The following is a 25636-nucleotide window of genomic DNA, read 5'->3' as shown; positions in this document are numbered from 1 at the left end:
TCCTCCATAGAGAGGCCCTTGTGTAAAATAAATGTCTATCTTCACTATTCCATTCCCCATAAAGCAGAGCAGTGTAAAAACACATAAAAACTGTTTCGACTGAATGAATGTAGAGAATGAGATGTTGATGTTTCAGTATCTGTACAGTACAGCGGCCTGTTATGTCCCTCAGCTGAGTGATAGGATCCTTCCTGCAGAGGCTCCTCCGGGGCGCTCGGGCCCGAGGATTAAAGGCTCTTTGTGTTTGTAATGAGGTGACGGTTTGCAGCGTGAACGGGACGGGGCTGGTCGGATTTAGCAGTTTCTGAGCGGCTGTGGCCTCATTTCACACACTCAGTGAACCGTGACTATTATGTGCTGATCCAACAAAGATCTCATCGGGCCGGCCACATGACGCTACTGCTGTAAAACAGACATCAGATGACACTTTGCCATTTTACCAGTTGATTTATTAAAAGGGAAATTTACAATATAGTGATTGGAAGGTTGTGAAAATTCCCACCATCTAATATTTAGAAACATATTTATTTCCCAGCCTGCCATCAACCACACACACTGTCTCGCACCATTAACAATTAATTACAGTAATATGCCACATATAACAACATGAAAAGCAACAGTCTGTAACCTTCAGCCATCTACAAACGTTTGCAGAAGCAACTTGACAGTGATAATCGGTCCCACATTCTTAAGTTCTTTGATTTTCTTGCAAAAAAAGAGAAAAGAGGACACACTAGTTTCTTGAAAGTAGACTTAGGAGAGAAGGACAACTTTACCGACAGCTGTAGAGACACAGTTTAGACTTTCTGATACAATTCAGAGCCCTTAAATTAGTTATAGCTTTAGGAATGAGGCACGACATTACTGTCATTTACAGCGCAAACACGCAATCACTAACCTCACTCAACTCTCTCTCACTTACACTCTCTCACTCTCTCAAACACACACACACGCACGGTGCAAAATCAGGCAGTTATAATAAAAAGACTACTCCACAGATCATTTAACGTACTAATAATGTTTTTTTCAGGTTAGATAAAAACATAGTGACTACTATAATTACAATAAATCAATGTTTTCTCAGTATATTAAAAAATAGACCACATTCAACATTACCAACTGACCATTAAAAACTAACATGGTTTAAAAGCTAAAACCGTAACTGACGTTATCGTTAACATTTCAAGTTATGGCTTATTTCAAATGTATCATACTACTTCTTCACCTATATAGGAACACATGGTGTGTGATTTCATGGACAAAAACAAGACATGACAGAAGACATCATTAAAAAGTTCTCTGTGGAGGACGAGAGGTTAAAAAGGGATTTTGTAGGTTAAATATGTGTTTGGATTCTTTGTGTTCTTGTCAAGGCAGGTCTGATAGCATTATGCTGGAGTAGTCTGTATAGATGAAGGCTGAGAGAAGCTAACCCAGCAGCGTGTGAGACACGCTGCCTCGCCAAATATTTAAAGCAGGATTCTGCATCCAGTGGACAAGTGGGGACGGACTGGCCCCTGTCAGCTCGTTTCACCCAGCCAGGTCCAGTTTAGGACAACATGGACCGTCCGTCTCGGTCAGTTGAGTCCACTTCCTTAAAGCTGAGTTTACCAGGATGAGTAAATCAGACACAGAACCAGGTCTGAGGTCTCACTAGTGAGCGGCCTGGGCTGCATCTTCACTCTGCTCCTGCTGCTCTTTCTTCTTCATCGCCTCGATCACTGCGATCTCCTTGGCCTCCTTCTTCTGGTTCCTGGCTTCAAACTGCAGCCTGGCAATACGCAAGGTGATATGAATAAACTTGAGATAAAAACCAGGGCTGTCAAAGTTAACGCGATAATAACATGTCAACGCAAATTCATTTTAACGGCACTAATTTCTTAAACGCATTAATGCAAATGGCAATTTTTAGGTTGTATCAGGCTCAGTTTTAAAGCTAGAGTGAAGATATTGGCATCATCTGAAAGTAGAAAACCTAAGGAATCCATTGGTACTAACCATGCTATATGAGCTTGTTGAAAAGGAGGCTAAATAATGCTCCAAACAAAACTGGTATGGCCATTTTCAAAGGGGTCCCTTGACCTCTGACCTCAAGATATGTGAATGAAAATGGGTTCTATGGGTACCCACGAGTCTCCCCTTTACAGACATGCCCAATTTATGTTAATCACATGCAGTTTGGGGCAAGTCATAGTCAAGTCAGCACACTGACACACTGACAGCTGTTGGTGCAGTACCTGTGAGGGTTTCTGGACAATATTTGTCATTGTTTTGTGTTGTTAATTGATTTCCAATAATAAATATATACACATATTTGCACAAAGCAGCATATTTGCCCACTCCCATGTTGATAAGAGTATTGAATACTTGACAAATCTCCCTTAAAGCTAAATTTTGAACTGATAAAAATGTGCAATTAATTTGCGATTAACTATGGACAATCATACGAATAATCGCAATTAAATATTTTAATCAATTTACAGCCCTAATAAAAACATAAAAATTGTAAAGCGTCAAAATGGTCTACACCGCGATAAATGAAATGTAGATGAAGATGAAAAGGAAATGCCAGCTAAGTTAAGAATGGGGAGTCGCTGACCTGTTTTCAATGATCCTCTGGACAATGTCATCAGTGGTGAGATTGTTCCCACTATCGATGGTCCTGAAAACCCCCCTCTTCTTAGGCTCCTGAGGGCAGAACACAAATGGTTATATCAAACGCAAGGCCAAAGTTCCCCTGTTATCCCCTGTGAATGATGAGGTCCACTCTGGAACTAATTAGAGCAATATGAAATAGCCAGAATGGAGCAATAACATACACCATTGTGAATATTTGAGATACTATGTATAACACAGAGACATAAAACACTGTAGTGCCCCATGAGGCAAATCAGGATAGTTTTGTAAAACTCAATGGGCAACCTCCAGGTCTGAAAAATGAAGCCAATATGTAAATTAGCATTCTTTCTAATAGCCAGCAGGGGGCGACTCCTCTGGTTGCAAAAAGATGTCTGATTGTATAGAAGTCTATGAGAAAATGAGCCTACTTCTCACTTGATTTATTACCTCAGTAAACATTGTAAACATGAGTTTATGGTCTAAGTCGTTAGTTTCAAGTCTTCTTCAATACAGCATGGTGTTCATTTAGTAAATTATGGTCCCATTTAGAGTCAAATAGGCCATAAAGCAGGATATGCTTTAGGGCGTGGCTACTTTGTGATTGACAGGCCGCTACCACGGCGTTGTCCGGTCTGGGAGTTGTCCCGTGTTTTCATCTTACAACTTTAACCCTTTCACAGTGAGTTTTCAGTTTATGAAAGTTAATTATAACCTTTTTGCTCACCTAGAAATGTCTTATTCAGCATTCGGATGTACTTAGCTCCACCCTCTGCTGTCACTTCTGGTTGCAAAACGACAGTCCACAAAACAATGGTTGACGTCACGGGGACTACGTCAACTTCTTATATACAGTGTATGGGGAGAATTGAATGGAGCAACAACACATGCATCATAATAATTTTATCATAATTTTGTCAGATTTGAACCAATAATGTCTCATAAGGTCTCGGGCAACAACTTAAGTTGTATCAGTGACCAGGTTTTCCAGTTTTCGCTGACATCTAGTTTACTATCAAGTTTAAACTTATTGTATGTCAGACACACAAGAGCACCTGCCATGCTAATCTACCACGGTAATTTAACCTCAATTTACTTTGTGGTATTTGCCTTTATCATTTCTCCTCTGCTTATTGCTTTGTGTGTTTTGGTAGAGAGATACACACTCAAAGCAGTCAGGATAGGTTAGTGATATAAGTATGACAAGATGTCCCAGTATAAGAAGATAATGGACCAGGTGAAGGCTTCACAGTGACCAGACTGGACAGAGCAGTGACCAAAAACACACCACATAAGGCCTTTCTGAGGACACATGCCTGCCGTCACCAAACCATTAAAAACGTACAAAAGGCAAAGCCACTTTAACCGTGTGGCTTGTGTATTCTATTTAATTATTTAATATTTTGAAAAATTAACTTAACCAATCATTCTATTATTATAATTAACAACTATTTGTTAACATTGGATCATTGTTAAGGAATATTGGGAGTCCATTTCGTATGCTTATCACCAGGAAAGCTTGCCTCAGTGTGAATCAGACTGGGAGCCAACGGCACATTTTGACATTAAAATACTCTCAAATATAAACACATATAACATATAAATGCAGTACAATCGCAGGGGTTGCTGCACTTTGATCGGAGACAATTGGACCCTGTACTCACAGCGTAGGGGTCTAGCGTATCCTTGTCTGGAAACACCTCCGTCTTGCCATGGCACACCAGGTCCACCTGCACAGATACACAAACACACCTGGTTAAACCGCCCATCATGCACAGAGAGAGGTAACACTGAAGAGTCCTATGCTGGCTGGATGGAACGCGCTGCTCTGGCTTTCTCACACTAACTATGCAGTTCCTTAGTACTTTGCACATAAACTCATCTTTTATATCTATAGTCACACAATCCTCATCTAGACCACTGGTTCTCAACCTGTGGGTGCCGACCTCCACTAGGGGTCGTCAAAGCTTCACGGGGGGGTCGCGAGGTCTTCTTGATTTTAAGGGATGTAAGACAACTTTTTAAAAAAATATACAGTTGGCCTACATCTCAGCATTTTATTCATTTCTGTGAAGAAAACTAAATTAACTTGTTATTTTTAAAGTTTGGATTATTATTTAAGATAGAAAAGATAAGGGCACAGTGAAGACCTGAACACAAGATATATTCACAGAGACTTCCCTCTCTGCTTGGCTTGCATTAGAAAACAACCAAAGAGCTAATAGAACAATGGCCAAGCATCAGGAAGAAGAAAACCAAAAAGAAGCCTGTCAAGTATGAATGATTGTTAAAAATGAAAACAAAAAATACACAAAACAGAGAATAATATTAAAAGTCCCTAAAAATAACAGAAAAACTAATCTCTGATGTAATATTCACAGGAAGTAATCTGCTCAAAATTCATCCAAATCGCTCGTTTGCACAAACTTCCTGCAGTTATTGCGTTCACTATTTGGGTTAATTGTACAGTTCATCAGTTGTTCTGTACTGTTATTGCTATGCATTAAATATAATATGAAATATTTATAAATTACGTCAGTTTACTCAATGATAGAAAAGCTGTCCCTTAACGAAAAAACAACTGTGAACCACTGATCGAGACTAGTCTCTGTAGTGGTCATTTTGGAGGCAACAGTGTGCAAGTAGAGTGTCGACGATAAAATGAGCAAATTAGATAAAAATGGAGCAGCATCTTTTCATTAATTCATCTCAGGCTTTTCTAACTGTGGATCACAACATTTGAAGAAAAAGGCTGTGATAACGATTTGTTAACAGTAAAGGGTATCTGACAGAACTTAATATGTTCAAGTTGATGGTTTGTCTTCTGATATTTCATTTGTCCACAAGAGGGCGCCACATGGTCCAGTATTGGGCTTTTTGTAATTTACAATGTACATAAATTATCTTAGGGAGAATATTTTAAATGCAGCCACCATACAGTGATCTATTTTTCACAGTCCGAGGCTTTGAGTAATCTTTCATCTGTATTTAATCTAATTCTGTCACAACTTTGTGAGCTGAAACTAGTTTTAAATCCCAGTTAGTTTTAAAACTTAAGCAAAGTACTTCTGTACTAATGTACTAACTTCACTCTTACCTTTCTAACTGAAGGGACCATCCTGGTTAAATAACTAAAATAGCAAAACACATGATCACACGTTAGAGTAATACAAAGGCAACTCACCTTAAAATGATCCAGCAGGTCTTTGCCCACTGCGTAGGGAGCACCAATCACCACCTCTGACACGTACTACAGAGAGACAGGCAAGAGGACAGCATGAAAAAAGACAGATTCATAGTCAGAAGTTCATTTTTCTAATGATTAAACCTTTCATACCAATGCCTCACATTATGTCAAAGTTAAACGAACAAGCACCTTTTGGATACAACACAGCTCAAGGGTGAACTGATGGCGGCGCACAGCAATTTAGCGGTTTTAGGATTGTGTAACATGTTTGTTTTGTGTAATGTTCTCATCATAAGTTGGTTTAACTTCAACACAAACACACACAGTGCACATGGGGGCACAGAGACTCATTGTTCTAGACTGATAGCTGACCAGCAGGAATGAAGGGAACAGAGCCAAGTTCAGCCTGCAGCACTGTGTGTATTCAGCCTCCAAATACATCCCACTGTGCTCACATTTAGAGGTCTGTGTGTGTGCGTGCGTGCGTGCGTGCGTGCGTGCGTGCGTGCGTGCGTGCGTGCGTGCGTGCGTGCGTGCGTGCGTGCGTGCGTGCGTGCGTGTGCGTGAACTTACCCGACAGGCCAGGACACTCAGCGTCCTCTCATGGATGTTCATGATTGGATAGTTCTTCCCCTTGTATCGATTCACTTCCTGAAGAGAATGAAGGGATCTTTAGCTACTTAGCCGACTCACTTGAATCAAAAAGGACAGGACCTGCGTTAACTTGTTCCTAATGTTTATATTGGGATTCATTTTGTGAAGATCTGTGTGTGAGTGCATGTCTGTATTAGGCGTACCTGGTCAAAGTGCAGACCCACGATGACGTAGGGCCTCTCCGCCTGCTTATAGACCATCTCTAAGAAGTCAACGTGGCCAATGTCTGCAAGGCATATGTGGTCAAGGCAACAACAACAACACGCACCACAGAAATGACTTTTAGCAGCGTTCATAACTCAATTCTGGTTATTTCAGCACGATGAGGATACGGAAGAGGTCGAATGCCCCGGCCACGTAGATGATGGTGTCTCCGGGCTGAGGCTCCTTTCCTGAGGCAAACTGGATGATCTTCTGGGATGTCTGGAGGAACTGCGACACTCCTGTCCACGGACTGTTGCCTTTAGGACCCTTGAACACAATTAAAGACAAGCGGGAAAATGTAATAAATGCTAGGGGGTAGAGATGGGCGGATCAATACTTTGATACTCACAAGCTACTCATTTGGTATGGATTCCTTTTAAAAAATATTGATAATAAATTATATTAAAAAAACCTAGGTGGCTGCAGCACTTCCAAACGCTTCCTGTTTGTGCCAAAACAGCCCTGAGCTGGCCTGTGTCACATGACTGTCATTTACATGACGAGGTTTGACTTAAATAAAACACGTGCTACTCACTTTTCCAAAGTTGTCTGTATGCTGCTGGTAATCTGGGTTATCCTGCAGAAATTATTAGAGAGAAAAAGATAAGACAGTCACCAAAACAAACAAACAAACAAACAAACAAACCATTGCTCGTACACTAAATAATGAGTATACCCACATACAGACACTAAAGGCGATTTATAGTAATGCGTTAAGGACAAACGCAGCTTAACTCACCATGTTGCTGTGATGGGTTTTGGTCATGAGAAGCATTCGTCCCACCAGGTCAGTGGTGGAGACGCCCTGTGTGCGTCTACATTCCCGGTAGCGGCCTTCACGCTTTACCTCTTCATATGTGTCCTTACCATCTACCGTCAGCGTGATGTCATCTGGTGAACATAAAAGACGACGTTAGTCCATCATCACATCGTGAGGCTTGCTCACATCATGTGAGCAAGACTCTTCCACAGAAAGGATACATGACACTCTGTGTGTTAAGGACAGGAAACAGGAACTCAACTGGCTCACCTCCGTGCACACAGAAGTCACAGTTGTACTCATCCAAAGTCTCCAGGGTGGTGACGTAAGGCGCTCCTTCTACTATCTCATCCACCCACTTGATGGCCCGTACCATCTTGTAGCGTTCTTCCTGAGTGAAGACCGGAGGACCCTTGTGCTTGGAAATCTCAGCTTTGAGAGAGGATGGGAAATAATATATTGTTAATTATTGCCACATCAATTACATCTGTTAGCCCTGAATTCCTGCTTTGCTACAATAGAGATGCTCTTCTCTCTGCTTAGCTGTTATTTTTGCCAACTACAACACATTTAAGGAGGTTTCCTATAACAACTAAATCATTGGGAGGGTAACTGGGTTGCAATTATCTACTCTGAACTATCTTCTGCTACCCACAACACCAACGCTGACAAACCCTCCTGTCAATCCTCAATCCTCAATTTTATCAGCTATGAAACCTCAGAAGAAATTGTGCAACAATTGAAATCCTCTTCCTGTTGCCTTGATATTCTATCTACGGGCTTTTTCAAAATTGTTTGAAAAGCTGTATGGCATCAGATCTTCGGCGAATAGTCACTGAAAAGGCTGTCTTTTGTATGGTATTGAATGACATCCACTTAAACACAGACAGTGGAAAGGTTTCAGTCTTGGTATTATTAGATCTCAGAGCTGCATTCGACATGGTCGACCACAACATATAACTAGTTTTGCTGCTCCACTAAGAACCGTCCAGACTTCTCAGATCCTCTGGGACAGGTCTGATTACTGTCCACAGAGTTACTACACTGGAGCAAACTCCCAGAAAGAGATCTACCACAACTCTCAGTTCTTTTAAAACGTTCTGTTTGCCACTGCATTTTATTAAGTTAAACTTAGGACTTTTTATTCATGTATTGCACAGTATCTTTGATTATACGGTTTGATTTGTCTTATTCTATTTTTTTGTTTTGGTTGTTTTAATTACCTTGTGTTTGTTTTATATCTTTCCTTAATGCCTTTCTGTCTTATCCAAAGCACTTTGAATTTGCTCCATGTTGAAACTTGCCTTGCCTTGTGCAATTCAGCAGCAAAGACGTGCTCTGATTCTGTTATCTTGTCTTTTAACTTTTCTTTTAAGTCTACACTAGTAGTAGGAATGTGTCACGTTGTGTAGATTGAAATCTGCTGTTTTTGGTGAATAATGTATGAATTTTTTATCCTGAGTTCCCTTTTTCCTTTTACTTGCTCTTGTTATTCTTGTTTGCTTTGTCTTGTTGTTTAATTTTTATCTGAAGTGTAAATCTTGATTTAAAATCAGTTTACTTCAAGCAAAGGCAGCAGTATGGCGGACGGAACCTGCCAAAAAATAAATGAATGAATAAATAAATAAATTACTTGATAAATAAATATATATGTCATTAAATGCAGCAAAAATAATATCAAAACTAAATGTAGCTATTAACTAATTGATAAAATGTGACATAAATTGATATTTCTGTTTTAATTTGCTTCTATATTCATTTATATATATATTTAAATGTATTTATTCATTTATTTATTTATTCATTCATTTATATATGAGGGAAAATTAAACAGAAGAGTGAATAAATAAGCTGATTAATAAAAACATAAATAAAGAAGTAAATTAAAACAGAAATATCAATTTCCGTCACATTTTACATGTCATTATTTTTGCTGCATTAAATGAGATATTTATTTATTAACAGAGTCATTTATTTATTTATTCCTCCATAAATATTAAAGTTGACCTTAGAAATGTAAACAATTACATCAGACTGCTGTTCAGCCTCCTAAAAGTAACCACAAGTGTCACGCTGTCTGAGAATAACTGGACTTGATTGTGTACCAGACCAGTCAGTCAGAACTGAGTATTCAATCAGTGTAATAACAGTTGATCACAAAAAGGTTTAACAGAAATATCCATATGAGAATGTGTGTTCGTGTGCAGCAGTCTTACCATCTGTATGCACTCCAACTATGAGGTAATCTCCCATGGCTTTGGCCTGCCGCAGCTGGTTAGAGTGACCGTAGTGAACCATGTCATAACTGTGGAGACAGAAAGAAGAGACGACAACGTCACCAGCATGTAAAACAATAGATACTGTCAGTGCTCAAACAAAACATTACAGAGGCCAAAACAGATGTTAACAAACAGATAAACACACACAACAATAAGGGACGTGGCCTCAACAATTAACGCCCAAGAGCTATAGCTGTTTCACAGCATCATTGTCTTTTAAATGTCTTTCAAAGACACCTTTGCAGGACAGCTTTGACTGGCTTCTTGTTTAACATTATCTTGTCTACATTTGAATCACTTTTTATTGTGACCTTGCACAGTACTAGAGCACAGTGTGTGTGGCCTTTGTTGTGAAAACATGCTCCCTAAATCAAGCACGGTGAATGCCAAAACACACACTGATAGATGTTTTAACCTGGTGAGTGAAAATGATAAAGGTTACTGGGAGAAAGGTAATGATCAGAGACACTGTGTGCAATGTGCCAAAATTGTTCTGTTTTGTGCCATTAAGTAAATTCTACAGTTAAGGTCTTAATGATAACATTTTTATGCAGACAAATAATTTTAAATAAATAATACATCCAAGCTTTTAAAAGGTACCAAATAAAATAATGGCTTTTCCTAAAAACAATCATTATGATTGTAAATTAATCATTTTAAACATTTTGGCAGATCCAAAATGAATGTTTTGTTTATCTCTGTGGAAGATATCTGACGTTTGGTTCCCACTTCTAACAAGGTTTCTACCAAGGTGTGATATCTAGTGGCTGAATGTTATCAATAGCACCTTTAATGTTTTGTTCTGGCTTGTCTTTTTAAAAAGGAAGTTATGTGTGTGCTCCTCCCTTATTGTAACATATTTGAAGGTGCTAAATGCGAGACTGGGAGCATTTGTATTGCCTTCACACGGCTCTCAATATGGTGTCGGCCCCTAGCCAGCCCAGCTATGCACAGGGGAGAACACACACAGAGGGAGAGTGACTTAAATCTCTGCTCAGGTAGGCATTACTCCTCTATATCTTTACATAGCAAATAGTTGTTTGCTGCTATATTAACGCTCTGGATATCGCGTAGAGCATCTTTAAAGTCTTAGCTGATATTAACCAAAAGAAAAAAAAGAGTAATATTCCTAGAATACAAGGATGTTGCTCAGTTCCAGTTAAATTTGTTCAGGTTTTGATGAAAATGTGTTTTTGTTTAACACCCTGCAGCTTCACACTCCTACAGTTTCAAAACACTCATATCTCAGGACCATCCGGTACAGTTATATCTATGGTACAACCACAGACTGAGCAGCTTCACAAGAGCAGCTGCTGGTTACGAGCCCATAAAAAACTGTTTTAAATAATGTATTTGGGAGGGTGGGTTCACATTACACATTTGTGCTAATTTAACATATCTCAAATAACAGTTAACTATGACTTAAGTTAGTTTGGCCAATTAGATATTTATGACTTGTGGAACTAGTAACTATATAACTTTAACTATATATAACTATAACTATATACATAAGAATTTTTGAGAGAAGGGAAATTAGTGCCCAGTCACTTTCCTTGCCCTCATTTTCCCCACTTGATCCAAGGATTCAAACCAGTCACTTTTTATTTACAGTTAATTTCTCTGACCTTTAGGCCTTTTTGTTAACACTTCTGTATCCGTATGTTGTTTCCAACAGATCGTACCGCTTTAATAAAAGACCTCATCTGTGACTGTACCTCAAGTGGGCAGATCTCTCCTCTATAATGACATTACCACAAGCTGCTAGCCTGAAGTCTCTCAACATTAATCCCCCAACATCCTTCACCTCACCTGGTCAGGGTCAGTTAGACACTATGCTCCCAGTTGTAAATATATCTTCTACAGAGTTTCTTTAACAAGTTATCATCCTTGAGTAACAACTTCATGTCAGTTTAAGTGCTCCAAGAGAGAAGAAGTGAATACAGTAAGGCGATGCCTACTTTACAAGTGTGCTGTGGGATTATTTGCCTGAAGACGTTTTACAGCTGTCAAAAAACTAAATTATCTCTAAAAATGAATTAGATGCAGTCAAAAAATGATAACAAAAGGCCTTTTTGAATGTCCGCAAATGTACACGTCATGCATATTTGTAAAATTTGTTAATAGAGCAATCAATAGACAGTGTTTTTTGGACGCACCATCAGCAGTCTTGACAGTGAGGGCAGTAGTTAGGCTATTAGACTGATGTGATGCGTCACACGATCTAGTTCCTCTTGGCTCGGTTAACATCTTTAAATATTTTTTCTAAATAAATATTTCGCAGATACCCTGACTATGTGTCATGAACCACCACGGTTCCCCTGAACCCAATAACTGGTAAGGACACCTGGGTAATTATTTTGGTTTTTGACACATACTATTTTACCTTTCCTCTTTCCCCCCATTCCTCTTTCTCTTCCTTGTCTTATGATATTTCATCTGTCGTTAAGTATATACTATGTCTCGATACGACCCCAAAGAAGAGGAAACCCCTGCTCACCCCAACAACTTGCCACTTTTGCATACACTGAACGACATGTTCACTATGCTAGTTATTTATAACCACCACATGAGATGGGCCATGTCAAACTAGCTATCAGCAACCCGGCCACTTCCTTGAGCAGCGAGTGAGTCCTGGAGGGAATTTATGCATTGCACATTCGGAGTCCGCGGTCTCCTCAGCTGCAGCTAAATCGTGTGAGGAGGATCATGGTCTTTGACAGCAGGGTTTAAAATAGCAGTAACAATAATGAGATATGGCCATCTGGAGTGTCACAACCAACTCGAAGATGTTTGTGTCAGAGATTGACAGACAGATAAAGTAAATAAATGACCTTGAATAATCTCCAGAGCATTTATAAATACTGTACCCATTTTTAAGTAATTACACAACCCATCAGGCATCAAACCATTAACACTGCCAAGACCTTACGTTAGACAGCCTTGGATGTGTTAAGAGCAGGATCTCACATACAGAATGAGGAAGCAGAGTAAGGGGTTAGGTCTGCAGACAGCAGGTTATTCAACATTTTAACCATTTTCACAAGAGTAACTTGTAAAAGCAGCCAAACATTTCCACTGGGTCAGCTGTAGGAATTTGGGGTGTGTGTACAACTAGCTTCTCTAACACTTCACTGGTTTTCATCTATAGGTCCTTTCCAACCTTTAAATCAGTGATTCTCAAGGGAGGTCTGTTGCACTCTGTCAGGGGGTCCGTGAAATAATTAGCTTTTAATGATAAAATTGTTATGCATCATTAAAAAGTGCATATCTACAGATGGGGACCATTTGCACCAATAAAACAAGCATATTGTATCCATTACTCCCACCCACGTTAGCTTTGGGCCAATAGAAACTCTGATATAGTTGTGACACACAGCAATAAGTTCATTATTTTAAGTTGAAGCATTTACTGAAAGTCAGTTTTAGACTGGTAAGTTTAAATATCTGGATTTATTAGGACTATGTCAGTCTTGCTAATGTTCATTTTCTGAAAGCTTTAAAGATCAGTTACTTGAACTGTAGGCTATAAATGCTGACAAGTTGAGTCCAAATGCAATTTGAATAAAATCCCCCCTCTGTTTAAAAGGTATATAAGTGGTATTAACATTCAATAACATTGCAAATTGCATCCCTGCTGTGTGGCAAATAAAGGATTATCTCACCTTATCTTATCTTATCTTAACATGATTCAAATTGAAATGTGAAACAGGTCTGAAGTATTCAGGGTGAAAAGCTTTAGGATACAAATAGTTTAGCATCTAAGAGTACAAATGTTAGGAAGTATATGTTTGTTTGTTTATTAAGATCCCCATTAGCTTTTGCATAGCAGTAGCTATTCTTCCTGGGGACCACATAGTTTACATGGTGACAATACAAAAATACACATTCACACTACTCATCATACACTAACATGTCATATTGTAATACACGTCAACTGTAAATAAAACAATAACAACTGACACAGATTAAACAACAAAAATACAAAGAAAATAGAAAGGCTCCGACTGAATCTATCATGATCTAACAGATAAATATCATCATTTAACATGGAATGCCCATAATACCCTTACACACCCAAGGATACTTATTAATTACTAAAGTTTCTTCTTAAGTAATGCTCTTTTAGTGTTTTTTTAAAACCATATATAGTATTTTGTTATGCAATATGATTTGGGAGTGAATTCCATTCTTGCATTGCTCAGTATATTGCTGTACTTTGACCTGATTTGGATCTTTGTAAAGTAAAACAACCTGCAGCAGCATGCCTTGTGGAGTCTTTGTTGTTATAACATTCTTAATGAAAAGCATCAATGAATACAGCAATCTATTTATCACTAATCTATTTTCTCAATTCAAACCATATGCTTAATCTGTGTTAGGATTAAGAGGGGGTACTTAGAAAATGTTCTCCCCTGTAAAGAAAAGTTTGAGAACCGCTGCTTTAAATAACTATTGTTTCAGATCTGTCAGGGTATAGTTTCATACACACACAAACACACTTCAAAAGGGACAGTGACGACCTTGTCCCTGACCTCATGTCACTGTGCCATAGAAACTGATAAGTGACGTCATAGCAGCCGGTGCACTAGAGCAACATCACGCACTTAGTTTTATACATTAAAACATGTATTAACGTTTCCCTATTTCATTTAGGCTGGGCTAGCGTCTATTTAAAAAAGAGAAGAGTTGTTTAAATAAGAAATGAACATGTAATTGTGAGAGAAAGTAGCTACTAGTGAAGTTAAACTCTTGTTGCTATGGCTGCTACTGTCAGTAGCTAGCTGGCTAGCATTAGCATGCTGCCCCACAGCTGGTCTCCTATGTGCTGCATGGTGACTGCGGATAGGACGTAACACGAGTTTAACAAAGCAGCACCGACAGTCAGTCAGTGGCGGAGCACAGAGAGAGAGACTCACCAGCCGTCACACCACAGCCGGACGACGCGCTTCCTCTTCTCCGGGCTGCAGACCGAGCCTCCCGGCTGACTGCAGCCGGACTCAGCCCGCTGCTCCGCGGCGTGGTGACCGTTCTTTATCATTTCTCTAGCTTAAAATGACTTAATGGCGTTACAGATAGAGGAGGTAGAGTTAGCTTCAGACTATCTGACTACAGTTACTCCAAACAATGATCTCAAAGGACGTCTTCTTCTCTTCTTCTTCTCAGTCTCTCAGTGACACCGACCGGCCAACGCCTCCAACACGACGTCACATCGGACGAAGCCTCCGACGCTGAAGCACCGTGTGACGCACAGATTGCATAATCACTCCTGTCACGTGATCAGAAACAACCAATTAAACACTGGAATGCATCTAAGTATACATAACTCAGGCACTGTGCTATAATGTACACTTGTTGAGTATTTGTTAGTCCACTAAATTCCAGAGGGAACATTTTTTATTTTTTTTATACTTTATTTTCCCCCTTTTTTCGAGGTTGTTTTCATATATGCAATTTACAACAGCTGCATTCCACTTGAAAAGATCACATATACCCTCAGACATGAATACAACACCTTTCTAAAGGTTTGGCAACCCTATTTAACCTATATGGACTCCTTACCAACACCTATATCGGATTTGATATAACAAAATTGCCAGACTTGATACATCATTAGTCATCTGAATAAGTCAGAACACTGCATCTCGTTATTTATGATTTCTTTATTTGTGTATTTAATTAGTTTTTTCTATATCCTTTTTAATTCAATTGATTGTCAACTAGCTTACTCCTTTTGAGAATGGTTCTTTTTCAGTTTGTATGTGGGTGGGATAGGGAGGGAATTTGGAGCCATGTTTGTGTGAGTTTGTGTTTTGTATGTTTTGTATATTTGGTTAACTAAAAAATGTGAAAATAAAATATTCTAAAAAAATATATATGCAATTTACAGTTTGTAATTACAATTGTTTATTAACCAATTTCATCACTCCTCTCACGTGGTCAGAAACAACCAATTACAAACTGATAACCAGGAGTGGAATGCAACTAAGTACACTCACTCAGGCACTGTACTATAATGTACACTTGTTGAGTATTTGTTAGTCCATTAAATTTGAGAGGGAATATTTGTTGTTTTTTTTGTTTTTTTTATATACTTAATTTTTTCGAGGTTGTTTTCATATATGCAATTTACAGTTCGTAATTACAATAGTTTATAAACCAATTTTTAAGTAGTTGAGCTTATAAACAAACTCATTGAGTACACTAGAGAAAACAACTTCAACATTGAAAATTGAAATAAAATTAAGAAAAGAAATAATAATAATAATAATGATAAAAGAATAGAGTTGAAAAAACAACAACAATAATACAAAAATAAGAGTAATAATAAATTAAATAAACAAATAAATTAATAGAAAATAAAAAGGGGGGAGGGGAGGAGCGCAAATATATACTAATATAATTTATATGGGCACACATATGCATCCTCCTTCACATCAGGTCACCTCCAAGATTATGTATATGTGCATGGGTGTTAACCCATGTAACTATATTTTTCCTTCTGTTAGACTCCATCTCTTCTCAAAAACATCCTCCATATTCCTTATTTTGTGAGTTCCCTTTTCCATAAGTTTTACTTCTTGAATTACACTTTTCCATTTTATAAAATCTGGGGGTTTAGTTTTTTTTCCACCTTTTTGTTATTAGCTTCAGTGCTGTGATTCTGAGTACTCTAAATAAGTAACGTTCATCCTTACCGAGACCAATTGGAGGTTTCCCCGAGTATGATATGTTCTGCTTTTAAATACAGAGTTTTTTTGAAAATGTCTTCTATGAACTTAAATATTTATAACCAAAACAGATTTAATAGACTACATGTGTAAACATTTGTTGTTTTTACTCCACTTGGATTATTTGACAGCTCTGATAAAAACAGCTAGACAATTAATTACAGTATTATGGCATCGGGAAGTTCGGGGAAGACTCCCGGACGGCTTGACACTGGCCAGTGGTCATAAAGTTGTTTTTTTTTCAATTTCTGATGTCAGCAGTTACTGTAGTATTACTCTGTACTATACTGTACTGTATGGCATAGGTCAGCCTGGTCCTCACAGCCGGTGTTACACCGATATCTGTCTCTGTAAATGCAATGGAACGGGGGAGGGAGAATGAAACATCTAGTGGCTGAATGACATCAATAGCACCTTTAAGTCAAATCTACGTACAATAACAGTATTACTGATATTAATTCACTAGTGAAAGCAAAGGCCAAGGTGAAAGGCCATTACAACAAACATGCAGGTGATCAAGACACAATGTAAAATGAGGAACACTTTGTCTCACAAGTATAGCGTCTTTTTTTGCAAAATACAATGAAAACCATGGGGTCTTTACATACATCTTAACCACTGGTTTTAGGAATGCTGAACTCTAGCTTATGGAAGCTAGTCTGGTCTTTAATAACTTCTGACACTATACGGTACAGGATGGGGTTATTAATAACACTGAATCTCCCTGAGACAAATTAATAGAGACACATATTCAGATGTTTCCAATCATGGTAACAGTAACTAAGACACAACCTAACAACAAATCAGAATAGACAAAGAAGTGACAGCAGCAGAGTGTCAGCATAAAAATTTAGATAAAAATGTAAACATAGGCAAATTCAACAACTTCAGTAAACCAAGGCACAGCAGTAGTTGCTGCCTAGCCTGCAAACCTGAGGATGAATGACAGCAGAATGAAGGTTGGATAAGTTCAGGAAATAATCGAAGTAAACCAAAATATCTTTAAAATAAACATAAACATAAATGAGCCATGTTAAAAAAAGGTACATTCAACAATGCAAGTTTTAAATGTATGAAAAAGACTACAAAAATATATTTTACTCCAAGTAATACATGTAGAAAATATTTGACCTCCTGAATCTCTTTAAATCTCTTGTCAGTAAAGGCGGTGGCAGCAGTAGCTGTTGTTCTTTTGGCATTTGCTACTTGTAAACACAAAGTCACTTGTTTTCCACTTAAATATACCACTTCCTATGAGTACATATACAAAAACTTTAACTTAAGACACAAGTATTTCCATGTCCATCTAGCTAATGCTCAAACCAGCAGCATGTTACACTTATCAAATTAAAGGTCTTATTGATACGATTTTTATGTAGACAAATATTCCCCAAAAATATATATATATATATTTATATATATCCATGGAGCTTTCAGAAAGGTGCCAGTTAAAATATTCCTTTTCCTGGAAAAAAATCATTATGATTGTGAATTCAATTTTGACGGGTCCAAAATGAATGTTTTGTTTATCTCTGTGGAAGATATCCAATGTTTGGTTCCTACTTCTAACAAGGCTTGGGAGCTAATAGTAAAACAACATTAGTATCATGTGTCTGAGTCTCACTCCACTCAATCATATAATATGCAGGTTGTGCAACAAACTGGCCACCACTTGTTGTGAAGTGAATGCAATGGAACTGGGGGGGAGAATGAGACATCTAGTAGCTGAATGTCATCAATAGCACCTTTAAATTAGTTACTGCAATACACCAATACCAACTTGGCAAAAATACAATTTTAAATAAGGTTAAAGTGATACTCCACCAAAAATATGATCTTCTGAGGATCATTCAACACCTGTAGGCTTTAAATGTGGCTGTAAAAACTCTATGCTGTTGAAAATATGTGCGTTTGTGACATACTGACCACACAGAGCAACAGCAGAAAAAATCATAATGCTGCAGGAGTGGTTTCAAAACTTTCTTTGGACTTTGGAGATTTTTTCATTTTATGCTGGCTCTGCTAGCTGTACTGGGTTGATACTTATCACAACTACCACAGCATAACCAAAGCCACTTTCAGATCTTGCTGTTACTAAACACTTTTATGTTGCCATTTTGAAATGGCAAATACTCATATGAATGTTTCCCTTCACACACACACACACACACACACACTGCATGTGATTAAATGATACCAATGCAGCCAAAAAAGACATAACAGCACCCTAAAGTCCAACTCGTCCTCATTATGGGACTGAGATTTGAATCCCTCATAGGGACTTGACATACTTGACCACATCGTGTGCGTCTGTTAAGTTCCCTTGATCACGCAGCTCTTTTCTTCTTCTTCCTTCCTTTGTTGTAGCCTCGTCCGAACCAGCCGCCCTGCACGGCTGTGGCTTCTTCTGCCTGCTCTCCAGAGTCAGGTAAGCAGTCCTCCTGCCCATCAAGGGGAGCTATGACTTCACGAGTATGGCTGTCGACCTCTTCCTGCGGCAGAGATGTGGCTAGACTGAAGACGGGGTCCTCCGCCCTGATGAGACACAAAGAGGGTAACTGAGCTTGGAGTCAAAAAAAAGTTGGACTAATCTTTCTACTTTCTGTGTGTCTGTGAGAAAGAGTGTATAGTGGGGATATTAAGCATGGATAATGAATTTGAAATTAGTGCTGGATCCTTTTTTTTCTCTTTTTACTAGTATCTCTGAAAGAAGACTTGCATGTTTGTATCCTTTTTCTATGAGAAAAGTCTATTTGAATGCAAATTGTTAGGGCTGTCAATCGATTAAAATATTTTAACCGCAGTTAATCTCATGATTGTCCATAGTTTATCGTGATTAATCGCAAATTGGTTGCACATTTTTTATCCGTTCAAAATGTACCATAACTCTTTTAGACCAGATTTGTCAAGTATTTAATACTCTTATCAACATGTAAGTGCAAACTTATGTATATATTTATTTCTAGAATTAATATTTATTATTGGAAATCAATTTACAACACAAAACAATGAAAAATCTTGTCCAGAAACCCTCACAGGTACGGCATTAAGCATAACAAATATGCTCACATCATAACCTGGCAAACTCAAGCCCAACAGGCAACAAATAGAACCCATTTTCAATCACATATCTTGAGGTCAGAGGTGAAGGGACCCCTTTGAAAATGGCCATGACAGTTTTTCCTCACCAAAATGTAGCTTATGTTTGGAGCGTTATTTAGCCTCCTTGGTGACAAGCTATTATGACATGGTTTGTACCAATGTGTCATATGATGCCGGTTCCTTCACTCTAGCTTTAAAACCGAGCCCACTACAACCTAAAAATCACAAGTTGCGTTAAAGAAATTAGTGGCGTTAAAACAAATTTGCGTTAACGCGTTATAAACGCATTAACTTTGACAGCCCTACTAATTTTATATTAATGAGGCCAATTTTGGAGAGCTTTGTGTGTATATTGAGTGTTATTATATCATAATTACCTGTCATACACAGGAATCTGAATGTTCAGCTCCTCCATTAGGAGGCTCATGACATCATCACACTTTCCGTGAATTTTCAGCGAAGCCAGATCATCTTTTGGTGTCCACTAGAACAAAAGCACAGCCGCATAAACAAGCAACCAAGCAGCCAGACTTCATTAGCATCTTATTCAAATTAATTTGCATCTCATATCACTTAAAATGTCAAGACTAAGTGTACCTGGAGGTTGACAATGTAGAGTTTGGGCCTTTTGCTTGCTGGTCTGTTCATGCCCCACAGACAAGCGTATTTCTTCAGCACCTAGAAGAGCGAGAAAACGGAGCGCAAGAGAATGGAGATGCTACAAACTAACAAGCCATCAAATAAAAAAAATCATATAAATATATATCAATTTAAATGTTAATTAATGTGTTACATGATCTTCATATTAACCTGATTAAAACAATACTCTGCAATTGCAATGTAACAAACTTTTTCAGATTAACAAATGCATACAGACACACTGTGCTTTATGAAATCTACCTTCAGACTGGAGCCTAAGCAGAGGATAACATCCGCCATCTCGGCAGCCTCTGCAGCTCCCTTCCAGTTGAGAGGTTGCTCCAGGGTCCCACGTTCCCCAAAATGCACTATGGTGTCCCTGAGTTCAACACTACAGTGGCTGCACCGGCGGCCTGTCCCGTGGTGGTGCCGCGACGTCCGCTCCGTCACGTCAAATAAACGCACATACTCCCTGACCGGGGAACAGGACGTACACACCTAGAGGTAGGATGAAACTAGAATTAGCACCTCGCGGTCAAGTTGCAGTTTACATCCATGTCTGTCCAAAATGTCATCACTTCATCATTTTATCCTGTTAGCTATTTGTGTGAAATTATTATAATTAGCATATGAATTCTTGACTTATGGTCAAAAACGTGATTTGTTAGGTCACAGTGACCTATGAGCAGGCCTGGAGTTTCATCATTTTAGGGGAAAGGCCACTTGGCATTTGGCACAAAGACCAAATGCCAGGGCAGCAAGGCCATCAAATAAAACAATGATTTCAAGTCTACAGAATTAATTAATTTAACTTAAGGGCTAAGGATGATTTTATTTTTAATACATAACATAACAATCAGTAAAGTAACTAAATATAAAAGCTGTTTATTTCACAAAATAATTTATTGGTATTTACGCTTCAGAAGCCGAGCGTTTTGCCTGCCCGATTTTGTTGATTTGGTCACAATCAACATTAAGTAGGCTAAGTATACATAGTTAAATTGTTTGGGGTTTTTGGTTGTATTTATTGTTATTCCCTACTTTGTTGTGCTGTAGCCTACAGACCAAGTTAATGCCGTTAAAAGTCCAGTTATGAACGTCTTTGATAAAGACTTGCGGCTGTGTTTTATTTGTTTAAAACACATTGGTCCTAATTATTCTATCTATAGTTCACATAGAATGCCTGTTGGCAGAAGGAGAACGCTCGCATTTATTCTCCTACTTGAAAAACTATGGATGTGGGGGTGTAGATTTTGGGTGCATCCCCTCAACCAGCAAAGATACACTTGGCAGATTTTATTAGCAGAGCTTCTGAAATGTGCTGCAGCGTGTCTGGTGGAAACAAGCATTGTCTGGATGAGCCACGATCAGCGCCGACGGCCGTGGCGCTGCTGCGCTTGGTGCAATCCAGGGGTGACATTTCTGTCAAACTATCGTCATAAATAGCCTGGTTTTCCAGCGGTTCATACCAGGTTCGAAATCGAACACAACACTGGTTATATGTCACTCGATGTTGCCCGAATTCAGAATCATAACAAAAGACACTGTCTAAAAACCGTATCGACAGCAAAGAGGCAGAGGAGAAACCGGCAAAATCAGCTGGGGCAGTGTAGGCAGGGCACCAAGGCCACTGTGGCCGCAGGGCATAGAATTATTTGAGAGGCTGAAGGCCAAACTGACCCCCAAAAGCTAATCAGTTCACCCTTTAGTCCAAGTGGACGTTTGTGCCAAATTTGATGAAATTCCTTCCAGGCGTTCATGAGATATCGCCATCCTTGTCACACACTGACATAAAGTTGTTGGTACACACTTACATAGATAATTATAAAATAAATGTAGACATGTGTAATGGCTGGATCTGTTGTGGCAGGAAGGTTTTAATCGGTCAGTATAAACATCATACAGAAGTTAAAATGTAGTTTTCAACCGACAGCTCTTCAGAGATGTGATGTGACATGGCTCACAGGAGCACGTAGTCATATTATTGCTTAAAACTGCTGGCTGTCGTTTATTTGTTAAGTGTGCACTCTGCAGTTCACTTACTCTCATTGCTATGCTTTTTTTCCTCTAAGCATGATGGGATGTTTTTGGCAGCTGGTGTGGCCACAGCAAACAAAGGCTTAGAAAACGAATCAGACTTTATAGAGCCAATACTGATCCATCAAAAAAGAAAGGCTAGATCTTTTTCAGCTTTTGAATCCTAATGAGATGTAACTTCTGGAGACAGCATTGACAATTATGTTGAAAAATATCTGGATTTTCCAGGAAAGCAGATTCTTTCATTTCAGAGTGATTTGTATTAACACACTGAGGACAACAGCTGTGTGTGAGAGTCTGTGACTGAAAACAACACTAGCTGAGGATGTGTGGGTGTCTCACCTCAATAAACATGTTTCCATGAAGCTCAGACAGGGCAGGTCTGGGTAGACCGCTACGCAAGTGAAGTCCATCACAGTTTTGAGAAACAACATGCTGTACCTTTAAAGACAAACACACACAGTAGAGTATATGTAAATACCAGTGTGTGTAAATACCAATGGAACATCTACCAGTAGAAGTTATTTATCTAGGTCTCACATACCAGCTTTTCCTTATGTAGCATCCGAACGCACATGTGTGTGAGGGTCGGCTCAGCTTTACTCAGGTCAGACGAACTGTTTGTAAAGAGAAACGAGATAGATAACAGCAGTTGGAGTTTAATTCACTTCAAAAGAAGATGCAGCTAATATCAGATCAGGGTAAAGACTACATATCTCACCTGACTGTCCGTCCCTTCTGTAGCTGTGTCCACACCCCATTCGGGCCCCTGTAGTCTGGGATAGAAGCTGCCTGAAAAGGAAAGACATCATCAGTCCTGTGAACATTTAAAAAGGAAGCTGAAGATGCAGCAGAGTTTGGCGTACCGTACTGATGCCGGCTCCGGTGTAAACCACCAGGTGTTTCGCTTGTTTGACTGCCACGGCGAGCTGCTTGACTTTACTCTTCAGCTCATCAGCATCATCAAACACCTGCAGATAGGACAAGGAAACAAGATGTTTACATGTACTACCACGCGCTTCTGTTGCATCAAGCAACAGCCGTAGAAAGTTTTTGTGATCCTGATTTGTGCCATTCTCTCATTCATTGTCCTTGCTCACAGCTAATACATGTTGAAACAAACATGGCATGTTTAATCACTGTCAGATGCAACTGAGTCCCAGACCCTTATAAGCCCCCAAGGTGGGTCCTGCATTATCATTTAACCTTGAGGCCATGCTTTGTGGAGACGCCCTGTGGCATAACTTAGTTTGACTTCCAGTTTAATATTCTGTTCAAGAGCGCTTAGTTCTCTTACAAAGTCCACACCAAAGGGAGTTACTCTCCCCCACGGAAACACTGCTCCTGAACTAACTGAAACGCCTCGCTTGAAGTCCTGCCTTTTCTTCCGAAACGTGATGATGTCACCAAGTAACACATTTGCATAACGGCTAGAGTTTGGTTTAGTTGACCAATCACAACAGAGAGCCAGCTGACCAATCAGAGCAGACTGGGCAGGAGCTCAAACCGTGTTTCAGACAAAAGGTGAAAAGAGGTGCTGCAGCACAGCCGGTATGAGAAATATTGAGTGGTTTTTTTTAAGCTGAAGTAGAATAGGTAGAATTGGAGCAAATATTATTAAAAAAATATATTTTTATGAAACAGTCACTATATCCTGACAGTGCACGAGACAGGTAATCTGAAAAAAAGTATGTGCCTCTGTGGCCTCCGGTGCTCCTAATGGCATCTGCAAGATTCCACAGACCGGAGGAAAACAACCAATCAGAGCCGAGCTGGAGCCTTGCCATCTCTGAGCAGCTGTCAATCACTAGTGAACTCTGACCAAACGGTCAAACTAGGCAGCGCTGATCAAATATGAATCAACATTCTGTTACATTAATGCCCATTTCTAGTCTCAAATGTTTTCAGAAACATCTTGTAGTGTACTGTTTAGCTGTAAAATTAGAAAATTTGTGACCTGACAGCCACGTTGGGATCAGTTGAGGAAATACCAAGCACCGCCCACCAGTCGGAGCACAGCCAATAGGAACGCTCTCTCTCTCTGAAATGACCTGTGATTGGCCAAAGTCTCCCGTCACAGGCTACATGTTTTAAAGCCTGAAAACAGAGCCATGAGGAGCAGAAGTCTAGTTTTCTCTCAGAACACTTGAATTACAATATGCTGAAAGGTTATCATGGAGTTTTTGCCCAATGATGCCAAAAACGTGTTGCCTACTGAAGCTTTAAAGCATGTTAACATGTTTTAGTAGAAACTTAAAATGATGCACCTTAAGGTCCTCTTTAAGATTGTACATTGTATTTACATACATTTCTATAAACTAAGTAGTACACAGAGAAGCTGGCTGTGGGTCTGGTAGTATGTGCAGCAGAATCCACTGAAACAAACCCGTCTGGCTTTTGTCATTCAACCTATAAGGGTCTTGGTTCTTTCACCTGCTGGTTATTACCACAGGTGAAGTCCCAGCTAGCCTGTTAGCTTCATAGCTAACCCTCAGTGGGCCAGTCAGTCTCACCTCGTCCTGCTTCCTCTTCAGCACATCTCTGCGGACTCGTCTCCTGCAGAGCTCCTCCACGGTGTCTCTGTGCAGCTGCAACACAGCGGCCTCCTCCTCCGACCGCTCAGCCTCAGGCTTCTTCAGGACCCGTCCAACCTGCAGGACACAAAGGCTCAGACTCACAGAAACACAGGAGAGAGCTGCTAGCTGTAGAAACAGGCTGTAGGTGTGTTGCTGCCTCGTCTCACCAGTCTGAAGATCTTCCTCTCGCTTTCTCGTTCAAGTATTTTGGCCTTTTCCAACGCTTTCCTCTCGGCTCGTGGAGAAACACCTGAGTCTGCCTCCTCTTCCATCCTGCTTTAGATCAGCTGAGAGCTATCTATTCAAAACACAGCACACAGAGACCAACAACAGCAGGGCCGGATGTTGTCCTGTACAGAGAGGAGCCAGCAGCAGCAGCAGCAGCAGCAGCAGCGCCCCCTGCTGCTGGGAGTCTGTACATCACTGTCTGAGCTTTCACAAACTTCAGAGCAACCTTCAAGTGTTACAATCCCAATTTAAAAAAAAAATACAATCACAATTTCACCCCACACAATACATCAATATGGAATAATAGATATGTTGTGGTTAAAAACAAATCTTTGTTTAACAAGGACTGGATGGAGAAAGGAATTTGGTCGGTGACTCACTTAGTTGATAGTAGTGGCTATATCATGCCGTATGAGAGTTTCTGTCTTGGATATAATTTAATTGGCAATCGTGACAATCCATAACTAAAGCCGTCCCCAACTCTATTGTATGCTTGATTAGAGGAATTTTAACAAATCCTACTCCTATCACACCATGTCTCCCACAACTTCTAGTTGGTGGCTGTGACTTTAGTGAAATTAAAATCCCAAACAAAACAATTAGAAATATGTTTAATCACATGTTGT

At 39.4% G+C, this 25636-nt stretch overlaps 2 protein-coding genes and 1 long non-coding RNA gene across 4 annotated transcripts; 1 reads left to right on the top strand and 2 right to left on the bottom strand.

Annotated features, from left to right (window-relative positions):
- Positions 1-427: 427 nt before the first annotated feature.
- pcyt2 (phosphate cytidylyltransferase 2, ethanolamine) lies at positions 428-14931 on the bottom strand. 2 transcript variants are annotated; one of them, XM_037764540.1, is made up of 12 exons: positions 14617-14927; positions 9638-9726; positions 7692-7853; positions 7401-7552; positions 7197-7238; positions 6790-6928; positions 6601-6683; positions 6377-6454; positions 5801-5866; positions 4281-4346; positions 2600-2688; positions 428-1771 (listed from the first exon to the last, which is right to left on the bottom strand). In XM_037764540.1, exons 1-12 carry the CDS (start codon positions 14736-14738, stop codon positions 1654-1656), a joined length of 1206 nt encoding a protein of 401 aa, XP_037620468.1. In that variant the 5' UTR covers positions 14739-14927; the 3' UTR covers positions 428-1653. The 2 variants fall into 2 exon arrangements, with proteins under 2 accessions (XP_037620468.1, XP_037620469.1); XM_037764541.1 differs by lacking the exons at positions 428-1771; positions 2600-2688 and adding an exon at positions 3369-3400 and having other exon boundaries at positions 14617-14931.
- On the top strand, positions 10341-18203 carry LOC119485180. The gene is made up of 2 exons (XR_005206216.1): positions 10341-10439; positions 18002-18203. It is a non-coding gene; the product is annotated as an uncharacterized LOC119485180 (long non-coding RNA).
- On the bottom strand, positions 16832-25191 carry sirt7 (sirtuin 7). Its single transcript, XM_037764539.1, has 10 exons — positions 24950-25191; positions 24720-24857; positions 23073-23177; positions 22928-22998; positions 22751-22823; positions 22549-22647; positions 20431-20667; positions 20128-20208; positions 19908-20014; positions 16832-18963 (listed from the first exon to the last, which is right to left on the bottom strand). The coding sequence occupies exons 1-10, from the start codon at positions 25052-25054 to the stop codon at positions 18756-18758; spliced, it is 1224 nt and encodes a 407-aa protein (XP_037620467.1). The 5' UTR covers positions 25055-25191; the 3' UTR covers positions 16832-18755.
- Between the last annotated feature and the right edge of the window lie 445 nt (positions 25192-25636).

The sequence above is a fragment of the Sebastes umbrosus genome, chromosome 3 (assembly GCF_015220745.1).
Source record: "Sebastes umbrosus isolate fSebUmb1 chromosome 3, fSebUmb1.pri, whole genome shotgun sequence".
Lineage (NCBI taxonomy): Eukaryota > Metazoa > Chordata > Actinopteri > Perciformes > Sebastidae > Sebastes > Sebastes umbrosus.
Note: the sequence above shows the minus strand (reverse complement) of the source record. Positions and strands in the feature narration are given on the sequence as shown.